The 22900-nt window shown below is 34.1% G+C and overlaps 1 protein-coding gene across 2 annotated transcripts in view; it reads left to right on the top strand.

Moving 5' to 3' along the window:
* LOC128878455 (profilin) overlaps positions 1-22900 on the top strand; it is a 38989-nt gene that overhangs the window by 8253 nt on the left and 7836 nt on the right. The window contains exons 2-3 of one of the 2 annotated variants that reach the window (XM_054126671.1): positions 5888-6157; positions 11174-15666. In XM_054126671.1, the coding sequence (XP_053982646.1) occupies positions 5888-6157 (270 nt within the window). In that variant the 3' untranslated portion in view covers positions 11174-15666. Of the gene's footprint in view, positions 1-5887; positions 6158-11173; positions 15667-22900 lie in introns of those variants that run through there. The other variant, XM_054126672.1, reaches the window with a different exon arrangement.

Here is a 22900-nt window from a genome sequence, read left to right as displayed (position 1 = left end):
TTTTGATCGCCTATGCTCAATTAAGCAGACTCACATTTCTCATTAAACATCTTTTCATATTATATTGATTTTAATAATAACAAAATATTAAATAAACATTGGTTTTTTCTTTGGTGTACCTTGAACACAAGAAGTTTGCGAAACACTGCTCTATAGCAAGTTTTTGCCCGAGTCTGCTATCGGTGGGAATTCTGAGGGTCACAATTGTTATCCGTAATCAATTAAATTTTATCTTTACATTATTAACATATTTTCTAGAACAATAAACTAAATTATGGTTAACAAAGTTGCAAATTGAATTACTTTCAGAAATGTTTAAATAAGAAGTATCAATTTTGACCATATATTGTGCAGTTGTTTTTGCAATAAAAAACACGCTTTGAACAATGGTGTCATTTCAATTTTTTAGTTCATATTCAAGGTATTTAAGTAAGATAAGCGTATATAATGTTTGGAAATGGTCGGTCAATTAGTTTTTGCGTTATCATTCACACGTAATGAAAAAATATTTATGAAAAAAAAACGGCATTTTTCAAAGATCTTTGCGTCAAATGGAATGAAAAAATTATTAAATGCACTTTAAAGCATACCTAAAATATTCTCAAGGTTGTAAAAACATTACATAAATTCTTCTCTGTAAAAAAGTATCACAAGAAACACTTAATACTTGGAGTCCTAATGTGGTTTACCCCTCTTAAGGGGGTATTATCGTCTAGAAACTTCAAAATTTCGTTTTTTTTTTGCATTTTCTTATCATTTAGGGTTTTGAGAAAGTGCCTCTAAAATATTAATTTGAAATTCGTAGAGCTCTCATAGTTACAGAGGCTTCAAGGCTGTTCACCAGTATTAGTGCTAAATGTATAGCAAACTTTAAACGCGTTTTTCTCGAAACGACATTTTTCAAGTCGGGCGCACGTTTTTCTCAAAAACTATTGGACCGACTAACTTCTGGTTTTACACACATTTCGAGGGCACGATCACCTATGGTCTGAACTAGAATTATACCGATAGCTTGAATATTTTAGCTCTCATATTTCAGTTGACAATTTTTCGGGAAAATTAAACCTTAATTTTCAAACAGCTGCGATTCCGATAAAAAAATGTAGTACTTATTTAATTCTAGTTCAGACGATAACTACATTCATATAGATTGAAAAAAAAATTTGTTTTTCTGTCTAAGACGACTAGAACCGCCACAACCTGTGCGCCCGATTGAACGAGTGTCTCACGCCACAACCTGCATAGCTGCGCATAATTGTATAGATGTCAATCAAGTGTTTCATACAAATTTGTGTTGTTAGTTGAAACGTGTTTTATTATGCATAAAAAAACCCTGGTACTGTAGGTTTGATAGTTTTCGCAAAATTAATTCCTAAAAATTACTGAAAAAACAAACTTCTAGACGATAATACCCCCTTAAGGCATGGAGTAGTTTATCGTGTGAGTAATGCGAACACCGAACCAATTTGATCCAAAATGAAAGGATCTACGCACGGACTTTTGAAAGAAATGAAATATCTCCTTTTCTAAAACGATTTTTGCCTAAAGAAGGCGACAATAAATAACAATCGTCATTTAATTGTTCTTTCCTTTTAAAAATATTACTGGAGGCAGCATCTCATAGTACTTATGGTGCAGAAATCTATAAAATCTTAATTCAGCTGGTCATATATATTCTAAGAAGAAAAAAAGCCTGCCATTCTGGCAAAACGATTACGAAGCGTTTTAAACAAATTTCTCGACACAGTCCACACGTCACTTATTCATGATTTTACATTATGAATTTTCAATACGAGACTGTTCTTTCGTTTTCAACATTTCACTTCGACATTACATTTCGAATACTCAATCGGTACACGAGACTGGTTAACGAGGTTCTGCAATAGTTGGACCTCTACTTGTACATTGTCGAGTGCTAAACGATCTGGACGAAGGTATTTCAATTTGTTAACGCGGTCCGATTTAATACGAGATAATTTAACGCGACCTTGAACTATGATAAGCGTGTCACTTTACAACCATTGAACGCGCGCGGCTCTTGTCATTCTTCTTTATCGAAGTTACGGTAGAAATGGATGATTCTTTCTAGATAAAGATTTCAGATAACAAGTACTAAACAAACAAATGTTTATCCATTACACTTTGAATAAAAATAAATATTTGAATTGCTGAATGAAATATTTCATAATGAATGAATAAAAACTAAATCGTTCAATCGAATAAATGTTAACAAATCGCTATACATTGGTTTTATTTGTCTATATATTTTTGTGTATTATTTACCTGGGATAACATCTCTTAAGGACACAGGATAAATTACAATAATTAATATTTGATATGTCGTCATCAATTATAATGTATATCTTAACATAAAAAGTAAACCTTGTACTACATAAAGTTGTTATTAATAATTCTTGTTCAATTTATTATTAAATTGAAATTGTATTAATATTAACAATTTTAAAATAAGAACTCGAAGAAAGATAAGAATAACAAGGAATATGAATAAGCAATAAGAATAAAGGATTAAAATATTTGACTTAACGGTTAAAGTATACTAAATGTTCGTTTTCTCCCATGTAAAATATGATTATTTTTATTATTCAAGGTCATACGAAGGTCAACGTGTTTTATGTACTTGGATTCGTTTCTTTTTATGAGCTACAGCACTGTATTAAGAAAAGTTACGTTATTCCATTAAAAAAATATCGATGACCTTGAAGTCTCTTAAATTATGACTCGTAAATTTGTTTCTGGTACATGGGCAATCTTTCCCTTCGACGTTTTCCCGTACCTTTAAATGAAACAAATATTCTAGATGCTCACTTTGAAGGAAACACCCTATACATATACGAAATATGTAGTGGAGAGACCTGTTATGCAAAGCAGCTGGAGATACTATGTAAAAATCATTTCTAAATCTACTGTGCAGTCGTTTATTGCAGCTAAAAGCTTACGAAATCGATAATGAAAATTACGCATATAAATAAATGTCTTTGTTACTCGCAACGAGTATATTTGATAGAACGAGCAATGTATCTCGGAAAATATACAGAGTGCGGCCGAATAACATATACTAGCGGGCACGAGGTGTTTCCTTATGAAAAAATAAGAACAAAATATGCAATCAAATTTTTTCATTTAAAGCTTAGTTTTCGAGAAAATCGAGTTTGAAAATCCTATTCGTACGTATGCTGTTACACGATTGACAAGGAGAAGGCAAGCACTTGTAATCACAGATTTAGTTGAAACTTTCGTACACTTATAGATCTCGGTCTCCTGTTTATGGTCTCGATTATTCGAATTACAATTAAACTGTCAACTTCGATAAAGAATACTTTTAATGTTTCATTAATAATTGCAAGGGGCGACATGGTTTACTAACAAGTCACAGGAAAATCGATGCAGACATCTATATCTTATTGTAATAAACAAAATGAGTTTGAAGGATCGCGGCCCTTTTATCTCACGTATTTTTGTTTTCAGACACAGCCAATGAAGTGTACTTTGATTTAAATATTTATTATATTACTTATTATATGCATTTGAAATTCGATTAATCGGTAGTAAATAAATCGAAAAACAAAATTACACACCATTAACTAAATCTGTATGTCCACGTGTAATGAAACTTCAAACACAAATATCTAAAAAAACTATTGAGCATCTACACCTATAATGGTATATATTCGTAAACAGGAGACCAAGACCTATAAGTGCACGAAGTTCCAACTAAATCTGTGATTACAAGTGCTAAAAGTTACCGAGTTCAAGAAAAAATACATGGAAGACTTTTAACGAACATTTTATTTGATCAATTACAAAATTGATAAAACTGATGGCCACCATGTTGCATGCATTGCTGTGGCCATCTAATTACAGATGCATGAACTCTCGGTACCGTGGTTTCATTCTTGAAGTCTTTTTAAGAATAACTATTAGATGAAGCCTCAGATCTTTGATTTTCAAACTCGATTTTCTTGAAAGCTAAGCTTTAAATGAAAAAATTTGATTGCATATTTTGTTCTTATTTTTTCATAAGGAATGGCTCTGTATAAGATTATAAATAAATGATGACTGCTTTAAAATAGTTAAACGGGAAGCAATGTGTCTAATGTGCGTTGTATTTTTAGGAGACTTTAATAGTTTACTGATACTAAAGACAACTTACAATTAGAAGCGTGAATACCACTCGAGTGCGCAGGTCTACGATACCATTATAACAATAAATATTCTATCGTTTATAAATAACAGTTTTAATTGAGTTTTCAGTTTAATTTAATTTTCAGTTTAATCGTACGGACGGCATTTGTTGTTGAGTCACGATCCACGCTTGAATCAATCCAGAAGTTTAATATTTTACATGCTTGTAACAAAAAAAAAACATTTTTCTGAAATAATCATAAATTAACGGAACGTTTGAAGCCGCACTTGACGTCGGGTCGAGGTATTCCACTTTTCTTTTCTTTTAATTATGGTGCGTTGGAAAAAATTGCTATAAATTTTTAAACAAATAATATGTTTCAATTTGAGGAAGGTCATACTATACTTTTCAACATGCAATTATCAGAGGTTCCCAGCTCATTTGATTAAAAAATAAAAATTTGTTATTTTTCTTACTGTAGTACATCATCAAAGTTAGTATTTCTTTTTGGATAGTATACGCAAGAACAATTGCCAATGTAGAAGTACTTGATAATATTTTACGACTACAATCTAGAATGAAAACAAGCGTTGAACTAGTACCGTATCTCTCTAACATATAAATATACACTTCCAGTGTTGATAATTACGAAATAAAACGAAAAGTTTAAAACGTGTACAATTGTTTTAATACGCGAAAGATCTGTTATGACCTTTTATAACAATCACGAAGAAAAATTAAATCATTTCTAGTGTACTGTACCAAAAATTTTAAAACGTATAGAATTATTTTAATACGTGAAACATCTGTTATGACGTTACAAAATTAATGAAGAGAAATTTAATTATTCATAATGTTTTATACATTTATTTTAAAACAGATATATGAAAATCTCAATGACCCGTATGCGCGTCATCCTTAAAATGTAAGCCACGTTGGTTTAACATTAAACCTATTAACATTTCATTTGTACTTATTTCTACCGCGATCGGTCAAATGATTGGTCTCAAAGACACTTTTATCAATTGAATGCAAAAATATTTCACGTGGTACTAAGTTGTATAATACGTAAAACATTAAATATGTGTCTGGAAGAAGGACCTATGTTACGAATTAAAAATTGTATAGAAATGAGGAAAGACTATTAATGTTATTGATTAATGTTCTGAACACCTAATGCAACAGAGACCTTTCTTCTGATCTTACGTATTATCTTACTCTCTACTTTTGTCTTTTTTATGCGTAGGCCCTTCTTCCATTTCCAAGACGTGAGTTTTATAACTTTCCGTGGACTTCTAACAACATTTACCGCTGTTCAAAGACACTAAAATAACTAGATAATTTTTAATCATTGCACGTAGATCCTTTTCCAACAAAAAATCAAACTTCGTTAAAATGTTTAAAATTTAAACGAAGAAAAACCTTTGCAAGAAAACAAAGAAAGAAGACAAAAGAAATACACGCAACGCTGCCATTTCTTTTCTTAACTGTTCGCATTAAGAAGCATTGTTCGCGATAATAGAAATTTGATTAATCACTTAAGAGAAGATACGGTTCCGTGGACAATGAACGCGTTAATTGTATTTACGAAATGAATTGAAAGCGTCGATGACGGGGTCAGTGTGGAAATTAAGTGCACTTTGCTCGATGTTTGCCGGTTCACGGTCTGCTGATTATTTTCCCTTTCCGTTCGCTCTCTTTACGTGAAAGCGAACGCGTGTCACGTGTCGTTTGTGTGCGCAGGTAAGTAAAGAGGAGCTGGCGAAATTGGTCCAGGGATTCGAGGAACAGGATATTCTGACGTCGTCGGGCGTCACCTTGGCCGGCAACAGGTACATTTACCTGTCGGGCACGGATCGAGTGATAAGGGCAAAACTCGGCAAGGTCGGCGTCCACTGCATGAAGACGACGCAAGCCGTAGTCGTCTCCCTCTACGAAGACCCCATACAGCCACAGCAAGCCGCGTCGGTCGTTGAAAAACTCGGCGACTACCTCGTGTCCTGCGGCTATTAGGTTGGTATAACGCTACGTATACATGTATCTCTATCTCAGAACCAAACTTTGTCAACAATTTTGAAATTTGAGACAAAGATATACAGTGGGTGTAGAAAGTATTCGTACACCGATCAATTTCCAAAAAAACTGTGTACAATTGTAATTTATTAACTTATTTTTTTATAAACAATGACTTTCTATATATTCTTGGAAATCTCTAGAATAGATAGATTACAAAAGAAATAGCTATTTATGTAAGTTGCGAAATTAACAAGAAAAAAACAATTAATCGATAGAAATGTTGAAGTAATAAGTATTCGCACAATTGTTTAAGAGTACTTTACTGGAAATTTGATGTTTTCTAATTCGTACGGAGCAATAAACTAATGTGTCTACGTTACAAACTTTATTGTAAATGGTTCGGCATAAGAATCGTACAAATGCTTATTGCTTCTATACTTTTATCCACTTTTCGCATTTTTTGGTTAATTCCACAAATTATATTAACTAGTAACTGTTGTTTGGATTATATCTATCTTAGAGGCTTCCGAGAATACGTAAAATATCATTGATTATAAAAAAGAAATTAAGAAACTACAATTTCACACAAAAGTTTTTTTGGAAATTGATCGGTGTACGAATACATTCTACACCCACTGTAGTTGAGTCATGTAACCAATTCCACATTCTTCATTGGTACTTGGAATATGAAATTTTCCAAAATTTTCACTCGCCATAGTTTGCCGCTGAGGTGCAGATGTGCAATGGTTCACACTAAAAATCATCCAGTATCCTCTTTTTCTTTTCCTCTTCCACACAATGATAAAATATTCTGGATAATGTGTTTGCTCGTACATCATACTGGTCATAATTCGTAATTGTTATGCAGGCATAAAATGAAAAGTAGTTGCTATCACTCACGCGACGCTGGTCTCTTAAGACAATCGATGTGTCATACATACGTGACGCATGGTAATTGCGAACATTGCAGGGTTGACACTAGAGTTTATTGTGCCCTGATGCAATTTACAACTTAGGAGACTCCTTGTAATTCATATTACACTTAAAGATAAATAAATACTGAGTTTATCAGTTTAAATTAATATGTATTCGATAAGATATAATAATATAATTATCAATATTATCACGAAAATTTCTGTTAAACATAGGCAATGATTTTAACAACTTACTTTGTTTTCTTTGAAACTGGGTAAAAGTTTCGAATGTTCAATATTGAACTTATCCACGCTTCGTTTCCATTCTTATAGGGTGTTACGATTTTTGTTCAAAATTTAACAATAAACACACTAAATATCAGTATATTTAACTAGAATATAATTGTTTTCATTAACAATTAACCGGCCGATTAAGGGTGGAGTTATAAGAAGGATATTAAGGGTTATTAACTATTTGACAGCAAAGACCACATATACTTGTCCAATACTCCTTCATAGAAATTCAACATATACATACACATATGTATACACATACTGACAAAAATTAGAAATAAAATAATAGTTTCTAAACCAATCGTGTATTCTTTACATGGGCAAAAAATAAAAATAGCGTGAAGAAATAGCATTTCATACGTCAACGTACTGTATTTTTTTTTTATTATAATTTTATAAAGGCTAAAATTATTATCGAATCAAAGAAACCAAATAGAATCGCGATGACAAAAGTTATGAAACATATTTTGTTCGAATTAGTTTACCACTTTAGAGAAAGTTAACGATACATAAATGTTCGAACACAAAACTCAGTTGTTATTTTAGATCATATTTTCGTGATTTTTTGTATTAACTCCATTTTATTGATAAAAGAATGAGTTTTTAATTTATCATCCAACGTAATTACATAGATGTTCTATAGAATGCAAGTTCCGAGATTGATTTGACTACTTGACTAGATAAATATTTTGTTGTGTGGGAAATGTCTTATCGAATTTGAAAGAATCTTTAAAGTCGTTATCGCGTTGAAATGACCACCCTCTAGACATGTTGTTTATCAAACGGAAGCATATGATTTTACAAGATATGACAATACAATCATATATTTTTCGTTTCTTTGTTTATATGAGAGCAACGATTGGAATCATGGTTGCCATGGAACTACTTTTTCTTTTCATTATTTAATAAGATTTCCCATATGGCGTTCGTGTTTGTCATTTTGGAAGTAGACGTATTATTTTTACATATTTAAAGGCTGCAGTAATATGTAGAAAAAACGTATTGCAAAAGATCTTGTGGTTTTCCAAAACATAAATCCAACACAAAATTACCTAAAAATCACGCAACTAGATGGGAATCCCCTCTTCAATTATCGCAACCCTATTCGAATGACATGCCTCTTAGAATTTCTAGCAAGAATCGTCCCGCAGTCAAAGGGTTAATATCCGTTTAGACTTTGTTGTAGATTAAAGCTATTTCTAAAATAATGCCCATAAGAGTTAATAACTTCTTTATCAATTTATTTATTAGACAGTAGTAGCTAGCATAAAACAAAAATGACAGTAATAATAGTAATGATATTACTATTATTACAACGCTAATTTGATACGCAAATGGTATTTACATTCGTAAAAGCTCATTACAAAAATATAAAAAAACCTAACTTCAGAGCTTTTCATGTTTAGTAATAATAAATAACAATAGAAAATTTATACTTTCTGCCACTTTGAACAGTGTCAATATAAATAAGTATTCCAATTAAGAAAAAAAAACAGGGACTGTGAAAGGTATAGTAGAATTCATAGTGCACCTCTTTCTGAAAATATAAAAACTACTGTCAACGGTCAATGAAAATTCTCTTACTTCACCCTTGGCCGGTTAAGCGTTAAGTGTCAGTAAATGGCAATGTTTTTAAAATTTGAAAACATTGTATAGTCGGAGGTATTTTTAATATTAGGCACGCGTAGAGAGTATTCGACACTCGAAGGGTTCATTCTGCTATTATTCATTTCCCGGTTCACCTTGTAGCCGACTTGATAGTTCGCGCGAGTTTCAAAGTCAAGTGTCGTGCAATTGAGAAAGACATCATCTAGCGCCTACGAATCGTCGCGTATGAGTCAATCATTTCTCGCATAATTTCAGACGACCGCATTGGCCCGATATATCGACTCACCGCGATGACTAATCGCGCGGCGATACGCTCGCGCCCCACGAATCGGGAACAAATGTTTATCTTCGGTAGCCTTCACGACGGCATGGTACAATGCACGAACAAACGTGTTTGTCCTCTGTTCGCGACTGCCTTGTCTTTCCAAAGATATCGATACACTTTTGTATCAGGAGTGCGGGTCTATAGTGCTACACGAAAGTATTGGCACCTCAACACTTCCACGTCTACACGTTTCGCACACGAGACTGTCACTGCCGTCGGCAGCTTCGCGACACTTTGTTAAACACGATAATATTTTCTCTATACTAACTATTAATCCTTTGCGGACAAGTGTTCGGCAAATAGCCGCCCAAACATTTTTAACGTTGCGATCGCGTGTCGGCATATAGCCGCCCAATTTAGTTCACAACAAGGCAAGGCGTATTATGGAGCCGCGCACGTACGTCTGTCGTTCTGAATGATAAGATACGCATGGATATACTAGCTTAAAGAGTCAAGAAGAAGAGAGTCGAGGTATTATTGTGCTACTTGTTCGTCTAAGTCTAAGCCGGCCTTGCATATAAGTGACTGTTTGAGATATCACTCAATGCACGAATTTAAGACGGCTATATAAAGACAACCAAATGTCTTTTGTTGTTTGTTTTCTAGTTGTTCGTTTATAATTTTATTGGATTTTATGGAAATGTTTTTCCGTATTAAATAAAGCTTTAGCTTTTATAACACAAACGTTAAACGTATACGTATGTGTATATTTTTGTTATTAAGTGCTCCAATACCTCTCGTTCACAGCGAGCGAGCTCGTCAAGCGGCTCCAACCGCAAAGGGTTAAAGAAAAATATTGGGGTTAATTAATTATCCGACAGAAATTTTCGATTACTTAAATTTTGTATTTATTAATCAACATAAATGCGCGATTTCTTCGAAAACCAATTACTGAATTTTGTCTATTTTGGAAAGCTCTATAAATTGATATTTTTATTTTTTAATATTACAATAAAATATCACTATACAACATATATACATAAATGTATTATTCTCTTTTGGGGGCCATTTAATTGTTTGCAACTATGTGTATACAAATAAAGTTTGTTGAAGTTTATTTATGTGTTTTCATTTTATATTCAATTGTGGAACGGTAGCCAGATGCACGAAATAGTTTTGACATGAAATAGCAGGCGAACAAGGTGTTAATACGGTTTCTCGATAGTATTATACATGAAAAAGTGGAGGACTTAAAGAGTAATCATAGAAAAATAGAAGATCCCCCTAAAAAAATTCGAGAAAGTAGAAAAAGAAATGAAATCGAAATGAGCTGCCAGTACATGAAGGTTGTTTCCAGCAAAGTGCAAAGGCGACACTGTATAACACAATAAAAAATTCGGTGCTTTCCAACTATGCGCAGCTAAAATGCTGTGTTCAACAGTGCAGACGTTCAGACCCTAATGACAACTCATGTAAACTGGCTCCTCCGCACTTTGACGGTGAAATGAAGAAGCTAAATAGATTCATGACATGACATGATATTACGATATCTCAGTTGTATATAGACCGATTTTATTGATTTTGGTTTTATTAGAAAGCTTACGTGCGATTTACATTAGAAAAATGCCTTTAGATTTAGAAAATACAGCAGGCATGACGAGATATTAATGACAGAAGTTTTAGGTTAGGTTGGAATCGCGTTTTCTCGAGTAAAAGATACGCGGTAGCGCCAGGCGCATATACGGGGAGGCTATTTTTTCATGTACTTGGCGTCGAGACGCTACCGCGTCTCTAGATAATCGTGTGGATAAAGTACTTTCTCCCTCTTCATCCTCGTGTTTTTGACAAGTGTTAAGGCAAACGCGAGCAACCTTTCGGTATTGGAAGACCACCTGTACTAACGCGGGACCTGTTCCGGTTTTTCTGTTTCAGTAACCTCTGGGACCCAACACAAATATCTAATATTAATACTAAACGATACGATCGATTATTTTACTGAACAGCGAATGGAATGCGTCATGCCGCACGGAGTCGCGCCGGAACTGCCGCAAGCTTGCCGCGCGACACTCGATGAGAAGCAACAACCACCACCAAACCATCAACAGCTATCATACTCCAGTCGTCGTTCTCTCCTCTTCGATTTGACGCGACATTTGGGAACAAAATGAGCGCGCGAGATCTCTGAACAGTTGTAATACGCACACACAGAACCACTTGGAGCACACACACATAATATACAACAGGGACAAACAACGCCGAATAAATTTTTCGAATTACGGCGAAACACACTCACACGCGATATTTTGTGCGCATCCGCGATCAATCGACAGGATATAACATTCGCTTTTTGTTATTGGTTGTTTCCGTTTCTTCTTTTTTTCCATTTGCATTGGTTCGTCTGCGAAATGGTACCGGCAACAACAGCAACAATATTTCAAAGAAGATTCAATCTCTTTTGAGTTGTTATCAAGCGTACGCGCACATGCCAGGACACACACAGACACTAACCCAAGCACACATACACACACACACGCGCGCGCGCGTACGATTCACGAAAGAACACGACAAGGTCACAAATAAACGCGCGACACAACAAAAATAGGGGGAATCACAGAACACACACACAAACACACACACACACAAAGCATGCATTAAACATAAGAAATAACGATAATAAGTAATAGTAAACTATTGCGTTAGATTTACAGTCTTTTTTGTAGAGAACGAAAGGATGCGAGAGATAGAGGATGGGTGAAAGACAGCGAGCGCCAGAAATAGCGAGAATCGAGAGAGAAAAATGGAAGTCAGAGACAGAATAAAGGGCGTAAAAGAGGAATACGAGTGTGCTCGAGGGAAGTAAAACCGGCGAGTCTGTGCGGGAGGGAGAGAGAAAGAGAGGAGAACGAATGAGAGAGGGGGAGGACAGAGAGCGCGAGAGAAAAATATGTAAGAAATGGAAGCGTTACGCGAGCGTCGGAAGAGTAATCCGCAACGCGTGGAGGAAGGAGCGTCGATTCTAAGGATTAAACGAGGGAGGTGATGAAGAAAAGAAGAGATAAGAGGTGTCTGGAGGTGCGCGTAGAGGGATGATGAACGCCGATGACAAAGAACGAGAGGATGAACGGCGAAGGCAACCGGGCGTTGATAACGACACGACGACGATGACGATTATAACGACGCAGGCGAGCGTGCGGCAGCGGGTGAAACGGGACGGATTGGCCGCAGTCCTTGGCCACCTCCCCCCTCCCCCCACCAACCCCCAAACCCTAAAATCGATACAGTCCTTTTAGCTATTTACTGTCTTTATTATTGCTATGTGTAAGAATGAAAACCACGAACGATGTGTCATAATTGCTGAGACTTTTATCGACGAGAGGGTGATACAGAAAAAAAAAACGGGTGGGGCGTGATAAAAGAGGGATGAGAGAGTCGCGAGGCGTAACGTCAGAATGGTGTACGTGAGCGCGCGCGACCACGCATATACAGAGAAAACACATTTACACCGATTGCGAAAGTTGAAAGACGGAGCGTGTGCACGGTAGCGATTCTCTTGTGCCTTTTGATTCGGCACGAAGAAACCTTTCAAATTTACGCGCACTTACCATTTTCTTACCTCTCGTATTTTCGTCGGGGACGGGTGAAATTTGATTCGTACGATAGATAACGAATATAGTGTATCAATATTCGCGACGTTTATTCGATTAAACGGTTACATTCTTATTTGTTCGTAGTAAAATATATATTTCAATCCGTAATTCAAGTAATAAGTTTTTATTCGACGAGAAACGGATAAACGGTTGTTTATCTTTCATTCGTTATTCAAGATTTCTATCTATCTAGATGAGAATTTTGCACGTCTTCGATTCTCTTTCTTTCTTCCTCCGTAGGTTTGATCGCTGTTCTCCCGCGAATTGATTATAGGTGGAAATTGTTATTGGTGATATATATTACGTTTTCAGTATAGATTCATGCGCCACGACATATTGTGCAATCGCTCACAAAAGACACCAAGGAATTTGAAGGCATATGAGCTTGAAACACACACGTGCCAACCAAACTTTGAGCGGTATACGCAGAGATGGGTAAAATTTTATTCGAGTAATAGATAACAAACATTTAATCATTTGTACAGACATTTATTCGATTGTAACGGTTTCATTTTTATTTGTTCATTATAAAATATATATTTCGACATACAATTGAAATGTTAATTTTCATTTAACGAGTAATGGACGAACGGTTCTTTATCTTTTATTCGTTATTCGAAATTTTCATCAGGGTCAAGAATTTTGCTCATCTCTGTCGAAGAAGTTCTGAAATAAAATAGATCGACGAGAAATTCAAAAATCCGAGAAGTAACTCGCGCCGCGTAGACGTTTCTCATTTCGACTTGCGCAGCCTCGTACACGTTACACACCGAGAGACACACATACATACACACACTTCATAGTCGCACACCAATACACAAGACACGACACAATACCGCTACCACTTATTATTACTATAATACTACTGCTACTACTATTACTATAATTGGTTGCTTGTCGATTCGTCTGGCGTCAAGCAGCAACCCAAACTACTATGTAACGATTTTTATTGATAACAAAGAAAGGAATAAACATTGAAATAATAATTATAATAAAAGGTAACCCCCAGGCGTCGTCCAACTATTCGCATCGGTCTCGCTTTTTTAGATTTCTTTTTGTTTTTAATTTCGAGGAAAGGTAATCCCAATTGTGTTCCGTTCAATGATTTTTTATGGGTCTATCAGTGTTGGCCAAAATGTAAATTATGATTATGATTAGATAATTATCGGTAATCATGATTAACGATTAACATCTTGTCATACCGTACAATTTTCGTGAATTGCACGTGGTAACATCGCTTTACTTAAAATTTCTTGCAATATTTTAGTAACACTATAATGTGTATTGGATTCGATCATTGGCAAAATGAAAGACAAACTCTCGAAGGTTATAAAAGTATTCGGTAATTTTTTATTACGGTTATAAGAAATTGTTAAATAAGACTGTTCTGTGTGTAATTTGATCAGTGTTTCTAATCATTATTTTTCCCTAACGAAATAATTTATGAATAACTGTTTATGTTAAATGAAAAAGACGAGGAGTCCACGCAAAACTAGCAAACATAAGTGATCTTAAATGTGTATATTCATCGTAAATTAATTCCTAGTGCCTGTTAATGTTATCTTTAATTTTTGGTTGCATACAGTTAGTATAAACATGCTTTTTGTGTTTGTAAGCGCACAATGCGGCGTGGCGCAAAAAGGAAGGTTCCCCAATTGTTTGGTAATGTGTTAATGAAAAATCAAACACGACTAGCTCTGAACGATTACCAATCCAATAAATCGTGATTGCATATTACAAATATAGATTATGATCGCTGATTAGTTTGACGATTGCGAGTGATTATTCGAAAATAAATCTCAAAGTAATCACTGTCCAATTCTAGCAAAACATCAGGCGGTAAAACATGGAGAGTATATAGTCCAGGCACTTTAAATTTGATTATAAAAATATTTTTATCAAGCTGATTTTAGCATATACCTTTATGCGGTCGTTAGAAATCATCAAATTTAAAAATCAGTTTTCCATGAATATCTCGACAATTATTGTGTTTACTGTAAAAATAGTTGTTATCGAAGATAAATGAAACTTTTCAAAAGAGATAGATTATATTTTTTTATATAGTCGATAGTTTACATGTACCATGACGTTATAACTTCGATAACAATATTCCACTTACCTTAGTTAACACTTAAAATATTTCAACAATTATGAGGAACATAGAAATATATATCAATTGCAAAATAAAATTCATAACTTTCGCGTCATTTTATGGGTAAATTAAGGACTATTCGAAAAGAAACATGTGGCATGTCTTTTCTTAGACAATTTCCTTATTTTTAGTTTTCTTTTTCTCTCTAATGACTATTTTTGTAGTGAATCCAACAATTTCGTATTATTGCAACGGACTCGATGAAAGTATACGAAAGAAATTCGTTTGATGGAAATATATTCATAACGTACCGTGTATTTTTGTCTAGAGTGACTGGACTAATAACGAAAAGAGAACGCAAAAGTAGAAACAAGCAATCGAATGGATACGGACACGATACGGTTCATAAACGCGCCAGAACTTCTGCCTCTTGAAACGCGAAGAGAGGGGCCCAACGGGGAAAGTCCCCACCCCGAGAAGAAGAAAGGCGTAAGAGAGAACGAGAGAGTGCGAGAGAATGAGGAGAGTACACTTGTGTCGGTTAAAAATTTATTAGATATAACATTGTAAAGCCGATATACACATTTCTCTCATGGTTCTTTTTGCATACGTCGACAAAACGTTTTCGTAATCGTAACAACATTTAATGTTTAAGAGAACAATAAATTTGTATAAAGCGGTGCAAATGGAGTCGTTTTGTTTTCATCCGAATAATGCCGCGCTCGGGGAGCCGTTGCGCGTAGATAAAGATATAGCCGTAAAATTCCTAGCTTCACCACCGGATGTCGCGGTCGTGTCGAACTTCCGATAAAAGCTACCGTCTCTTCCGGTTCGCGGGCGCGATTAAACCGCGGTACTTCAACCTTTGTCGCTCTTTGTTTGGTTACGGATTTAGTCGTATCTATTCCGGTTTCGGATTTAGTTCGTTAACACCGATGCTGGTTCAAGTACAACGAGTCGCAAAAAACTATTAATGAACACAGGAAATAACAGCGATGCAACAAATTAAGGAGGTAATTTTTTTTTTAATCAATTTCAAGCCAATTTTCATGATTTTTTGCAGTAAAGTACTTGATATAAACTTTTTAAAAGCCGTTAGCCAAATAAGAAGGAATAATCTGCCTCCTCGTTAGTCTTCAACATTTAACCGTTTTGATATAAAGAACAAAATTAAAGCTTTTGAATAGAATTTATAACTTTTGAACGGATTTCGATGTTTAACAGATTTCGTTCAATAAAATATATGTTCTATATATAATCAAGGTACATTTATATAAAAAAAAAATGGAAAAGAAATCGGATTATAAAAATATTGAAAAAACCTGTTTATGCATTTTTTAAAGTATTTATTTACTTATGATGCAATTACTATATTTTTTGTTTAACAACTTTGGGTGCTGTTTTACAACATATATTTTATTGGAATCTGTAAAATCGGTAAATGATACTTCAAAAAAATAAAATACATACAAACGAATCTTTTTTAACTGAATCCCTACATGTTTTCTTTCACAAGAGGATAACATTTGCTTAAACAAATTCATCTACCTATCATACGTAATCATTTATTGTATTATAAAGCCATAAATTTGAGTTTGTAGTTAACGCAGACTTTCTTCATTTTTTTTTTTAAATATTTTTATGATCTGTTTTCTTTGTCAATTGTTTTGTAAGTGTACCTCAATTATACGGGACATTTTGTTTACAACGGAATGGTTAAATATCTCATTAGGGGATAAAGTCATCAAACAAATGTATTTACAACAATTATTTGCTTCAAAGGGGCAAGAGGAAAAATGGTAGGAAAAATTACGAATGAAATTAATTTCTTTTAAATAGAATCTTATTATCATCTATAATAGAAGATCAGTTGTTTAAAAAACAATTTATTTTCATTTATAATAATATAAAGCCTTTCTTTTATCCTCGTTCGATCAACTCGCAGGCTGCGTTAAATCTACAAACGAGGATAAAGATAATAATAAAATAATAAAAATAAGGACAATTAAAAAAAAATAGCGAAATATTTAAGGCGTGCTGTGAAACAATTTATTTTTTATTACAGTCAGCCTGTGTGACATTGGCTGACCTTCAATTATAGGTCATTGTATTCGTCTTGAAACGCTTTATTAAAACTACAACGAACTCGTACCAACGTTAACATTCATAATATGCAAAAGAATCCCATGATTCTATTTAAAAAAAAAATGGCGGCGATCTTGACACAGTCTCAGGACATGTACCAAAAAAAAACAGTTGTGCCACCATTTTATGGACTCCTTCGAATCATCTAACTTTTACTCGAGAGATATTTGTGTACCAACGATAGTTAGGCCATTTACGACCTGTAACAGGTTAACTGTTCCACCCTGTATACAGAGTGAGGCACTTAAAACAATCCACCTGAATAATTAGTTGCCGGCATGAAATAATGAGTATCTTAAATAATTTTTTTTGCAGTAAATTATATTTTATGAAACAAATAATACTAGGTTATTATAGAATGTTTTAATTTTATTCGACAACAATTTCAAAACAAAATATTTATTGTAGATAGAGTTATTGCCATATTTGTTGAACTCTGTTCCACAAGTAGTGTTTTACGGTGACCATCATTATATTTTTACTGGTGCATCAAAAATCAATCCAACCGAGCAGAGCACCCCGAAAGGAACAGAGTCTTGGCGTCCACGTTGTTGTTCCTAGATTACGCTAAAGGTAAGATTAGGGTTCACTTTAACCCTAGACCTAACACATATCCAAACGTAAAATTTTCCGCTCTTTTCGATTCCAGCATCAAAAATAAGGGTTCCTATTAAAAGAAAACAAGTTGACCTTGAAAATCAGGTTCAAGGTCAAATACAAGATCACTATTGGATTTCTCGTTGAAAGTTACCTGGAAAGGTGTGACCTTTGTTTTTTTTTTTGTTTTATCACTAAACTCGCAAGATATCTAGGGGTGTCCATACTTTTTCCTCACCCTGTATAAGTGATACTTACGTCGCTCTTCCTCTCTCTATCTTACATGCTGTAACACCGTTAAAATTTCGGATTTCGGTCTAATATTTTTACAGTATATTTTCAATAATATGTAAAAAAAAAAGAAATCGAAATTTTGGAACCGTCACAGTAGTGTGACGACACCTGTTAAGTAAAACACGTTTAAAGTTTCGTGTTGGATGAGCCCAATGGGACGTCCTACGATATAAATGGTTATAACTTTGGCCATTTTGAAATTTTACCAATATAATATAGTGGAAATATTTTGAAGACTTTAAGCAACAAGAATATCAACAAATAAAACATCTAATTTTTTCTATCCCTCTAAAAAAAATATTTCCTTAAGGGAGCAATAAAAGAGTTTCTTATGCTTTTAATTAAATTTATTCACAATACTAGTGGTTATTTCCATGTTACAATATTTAAAATAACTTAAAAGCTAAATGTACACATGTGTGCCGGTATCCCTGAAGAGGTTAGCTTCACCTTCAACGCTCTCGATTCTACCCGTAAAATCGTACAACTACGCGGAGCTTTGTTCGAATCTCCGTCTATGGCTCTTCTTCTCCGGTTCACTTTCGTGTCGTTTTCCTTTTCGTGAAAAGGAAACAAACGTATAAAAGATGCGGCCAACGATCCAGCCTCACCATCGATCTGCATACGGATCGTCTCGTTCGATTCATTCCACATAACATTACATCGTACTTTTTTAACCCTCTATTCCATTCGTATCATTCAATCTTTAGAAAAAGAAATTATCTCGATTATTTGTGTATTTATGAATTAATTAATTTTCGTGTTATATAATGAATGGGTTGAATTTCCGGAGTTATTAGATATCTCCGTATGGCCATATAATGCATAAACCCTGTACAATTTCAAATCAATGTTATTATTGCAAAAGCAGAAATGATTTTTACGCCAATCGAACGTATCAAACTTATTTTAAAGTTACTCAATTATTAACAATGCTCTTATCGCCAATTTTGAGTGACAATTATTAAAACAAAATTACCAATGAATTTCTTCTTCTACTTTCAAAAGTATAGTATGGTAAGTATAATCAGAAGGCGTTAACAGTCGGGAGTATACGTTTAAGATGAAGTAATTTAATGAAGTATTAATTTTTGAAAATCTTTTAAATTTAGTGTAAAATGAAATGATATATTGATTTGAAATTTTAGAGAATTCGCGACTGATGCCTCGTGAGGTTATTTAATACTGTAGATACAGCTTATTCCTGACCCTTTTTTATCTTGAAAAATGTCCTCGGTGAATTTTACAGGAATTGTTTTTCTAGCGAGGGTTAAGCAGACGACGAATTATCAACACGTTTATATCGTATAAGTAAGTAGACTGCGAATGCTCGTTAATATTCAAGAGCATCAGAAGATGGTACACGCAGGGTGAAAATGCCTCCAGATTGTTTACGTGCTACGAATCCAAAACGCGCAGGGAACGGCTCAGATTAAAAAAATAAATTATAATGGCGACAAATCTGAAACAACAATCGTTCGTTTCGATTACGATTAAGTTCTCGCGTTACGGCGCTTCTGTCTCCACTCGTACCCTTCTATGTATTTTATATTCTTTTCCCGACACGATAGACGCATTCTCTTCTACCCTGAAAAAGGCATCACTCTTACACCCTATACCGCCACTCCGTTACAATATTTCTCGACCGAGCACTCATCATTTGGAGTCACCTTCACCGTATTGTTTTAGAAGATACACGTATGTGCACTCATCCACCAAAGTATTCGGCCGTTTGCATTTGCATGTATACATATTAAGGACTCAAGATTGTGTGGATAAAGTGAGAAATTTATTCAACAATATATTCAATATTTACGCAGTATTTATTATAAATAGCCATCACCGATGAGTCACAAAAGTACTCGAAGTTTGTGTAAAATTTCTAAAAACATTTCTACACCAATTGCAAAAAGTCTGAAACAAATAATCAGGAAGAGAATGGATAGTAAAGTGGTATCAGGAAGGAAAATCATATAGTGAAATTTCACAACTTATCAAGAGAAGTAAGACCACCATTCATTATATTGTGATGTAATATATCGTGATATTGTGTATGAAATATTGCAAACAAGATTCGCCCTGGACGACCAAAGAAGTTAACACTAAAGGAAGAAAGAATAATTATTCGAGAAATAAATGTTCACTTCGAACATTAAATTATCATCAATCGTGGCTACACATATTTAAAAAAAATACGTTCATTCTGAAACGTATACAAGATCCTTAATAAAATAACGGTTTCCATGCACGAGTTCCAAGAAAAAAACTGTATATTATCAAAACAAAAAAAATATCACGTCTGAAATTTGTTAAAAATTACATTAATAAAGATAATCCTTTTTGGGCTACAATATTACTGAATACACAGTTGGACGTTAAATATATATGCAGCCAACAATAAAAAATAATGGTGGATCAGTGGTGGAGATTTTGTTTTCATCAATGGAATTATGGATAAAATAAAATATTTAAACAGTTTAAAAGATAATTTAAAGACCAGTACTGTAAAAGCAGGATTACCAAGCAATTATTGGTTTCAACCTGACAGTGGCTCTAAATATTCGAAAAAGATTGTCAAAGAATGGGGATCATATAACGTTTCACACACATTAACACATCCACCACAAAGAAGAGTGAGAAATAATAGTACAATCGTTACCTCAAAAGTAATGTCAAAACAAAGAATTATCGAAGCGTGGAAGCCTATATGTAGATGCTAACACGACATCAATGTTGGTTCACTCAATGGAAATTAGATTTAGAGCAGTAATAGTAGCAAAGGGAGAATCGACTTGGTACTAATATCTTAAAAATTTCCAATTATTATGTAATTATTATGTATAGTAAATATTGCATATATCGTTGAATTAATTTCTAATTTTACCTACACAATCTTAAATCATACTCCTCGATATGTATATCATATCGTTTCAATTTATTCAGTTCAGTATAGATATTTTATTAATTGAATGTTTCAAATGTTACTTATAATACTTTCGTGAATGAGTGTATAGTACTGTATACCGATCCTAGAATGAACTCTACGATCTTCCGTTTCCACATTCAGAGGACAACCACCTCCTTCCCTTTAAACGGCAACAGGACCATTCTCGAACCATGGATTTTTCTGTATAAGGCATACGGTTTGGTGCTTAGCTTCTACTCACAGTATGGAGAAATACTGAACCAATCGCAAATATTTCTTTGCGAAGTATCTTTTATTATTTAAATAATTCATGACAAAAGAAAATCAACCTTTATAATTGATTTGTTATAATTCACGAGACTGTACATTATTTGATAACATTTAGAATATGTTCTAAAATTTTATTATAACTTAGTATTTTATTCGTACTCTCGTAGCTTTAATAAAATGATCAAGATTGTAAAAGTATTTTTCAAGTTGAAATTAATTATGAAAATATGACAAATGTATGTAATTATTTTTTGTGTTAAATTTAAATAAAATAAAAAAGATTTGTTACGTACCGTGCGGAGATGAGAAGTTGGATAGCGGTCTGATCGGTAACGATATAATCTCCTAGAATATATTGTAGAATTCTGCAGTATAATCAAAAATATTACATCGTTACCAATCAGACACGCTAGCCAGCTTTTTATCTCTGCATAGTACATTAATACGTTTTCTTTTTAACTAGCAGTGCGATCGGTTCAGTTTTGCTTTTTACTGTATCTGTGACCTCCGAACTCTGTTACTATTAATCGCATCGTTGTCCTGCTTGACATCGTCCTTTGGAAACGATTCGACCTCCTTCCATTATTCCTGTCGTCTTTTCGTCATCATGGTTCTTCGAGTGCCAACACTGCCCATGACGAATCGCTCTCCTAGTGTCGGCGCGACGCCGACGTCGAATCAAATGTCGGTTCGCCATTCTGCTTCCCAGAAAAAACGATCGACACACGAGAAACGTAATAATTGTGTAATTCGACAACGGCGACGACGACGGGACGTCGAGAAGAAGTTCGACGCTTCGTTTTTTCCTTGCTTTTCGACGAACTCGACCACGAGAAAGAAAGAAGTGTACTTAAGTTTAGTAAGGGAAGACTGCTCGCGATTGAGTGCGTGTGCGATGTAAGATGTTTACGCTTAAGGAGTTGGCTCACTTTGAGACCAAAAAAAAATCGAATCTTGTTGTTCCACTTAACTCTTTGGGTTAAATGGGTTGGAAATAGTGACACCTTTTGTTTAGCTTCTTGTGCATGGTGTGACATTGTAAGAACGAAAATGATGGTACAACAGTTATAGATTAAAAATGTACCAGTCTATATCGGTATAGTTTCTATACATCTCTAAAAATATATAAATAGTATAGAATTTAAGGATTAATTGGGTATGAATATTAAATCAAGAGTGCATCGATTGTTAATTCATTTATTAGCAAACTTGGTTATTAGTTGTACAATTTGCATCTTCCACAATTTTGTTATTATTTCAACATATGAGTGTATTATCCATAACGTTTGAAGTTAATTTTTATTCGTGCACGGATAAAATAAATTTCAAATTGTTTCTCTCTTCTTACAGACTCATTTTTGTAGACAATTGACGTTGAATAAAATTTTGTTTACGTGAAACAAACAGGGCACAGATGTAAATTAATTTCAGACGTTATAGATTGTATAGTACTCATACGTTTAAGTAATAATATGTATAATTGTTCAAGATGACAATTGTTAATATTGATACCTAAACAATTCTATACAATCGATATATATTTTTAGAAATGTAGAAAAACGATACACAGAGAACTTATATAATAATGATTCTGTAGAATCGTAGCCGATATAACCGTGAACCTTTTTAAGCTATAAATATTATAACTAGACTAAATATAATCAAAAGTTACATGCACTTATGTAAAA

The sequence above is a fragment of the Hylaeus volcanicus genome, chromosome 6 (assembly GCF_026283585.1).
Source record: "Hylaeus volcanicus isolate JK05 chromosome 6, UHH_iyHylVolc1.0_haploid, whole genome shotgun sequence".
In the NCBI taxonomy this organism is placed as follows: Eukaryota; Metazoa; Arthropoda; class Insecta; order Hymenoptera; family Colletidae; genus Hylaeus; species Hylaeus volcanicus.
Note: the sequence above shows the minus strand (reverse complement) of the source record. Positions and strands in the feature narration are given on the sequence as shown.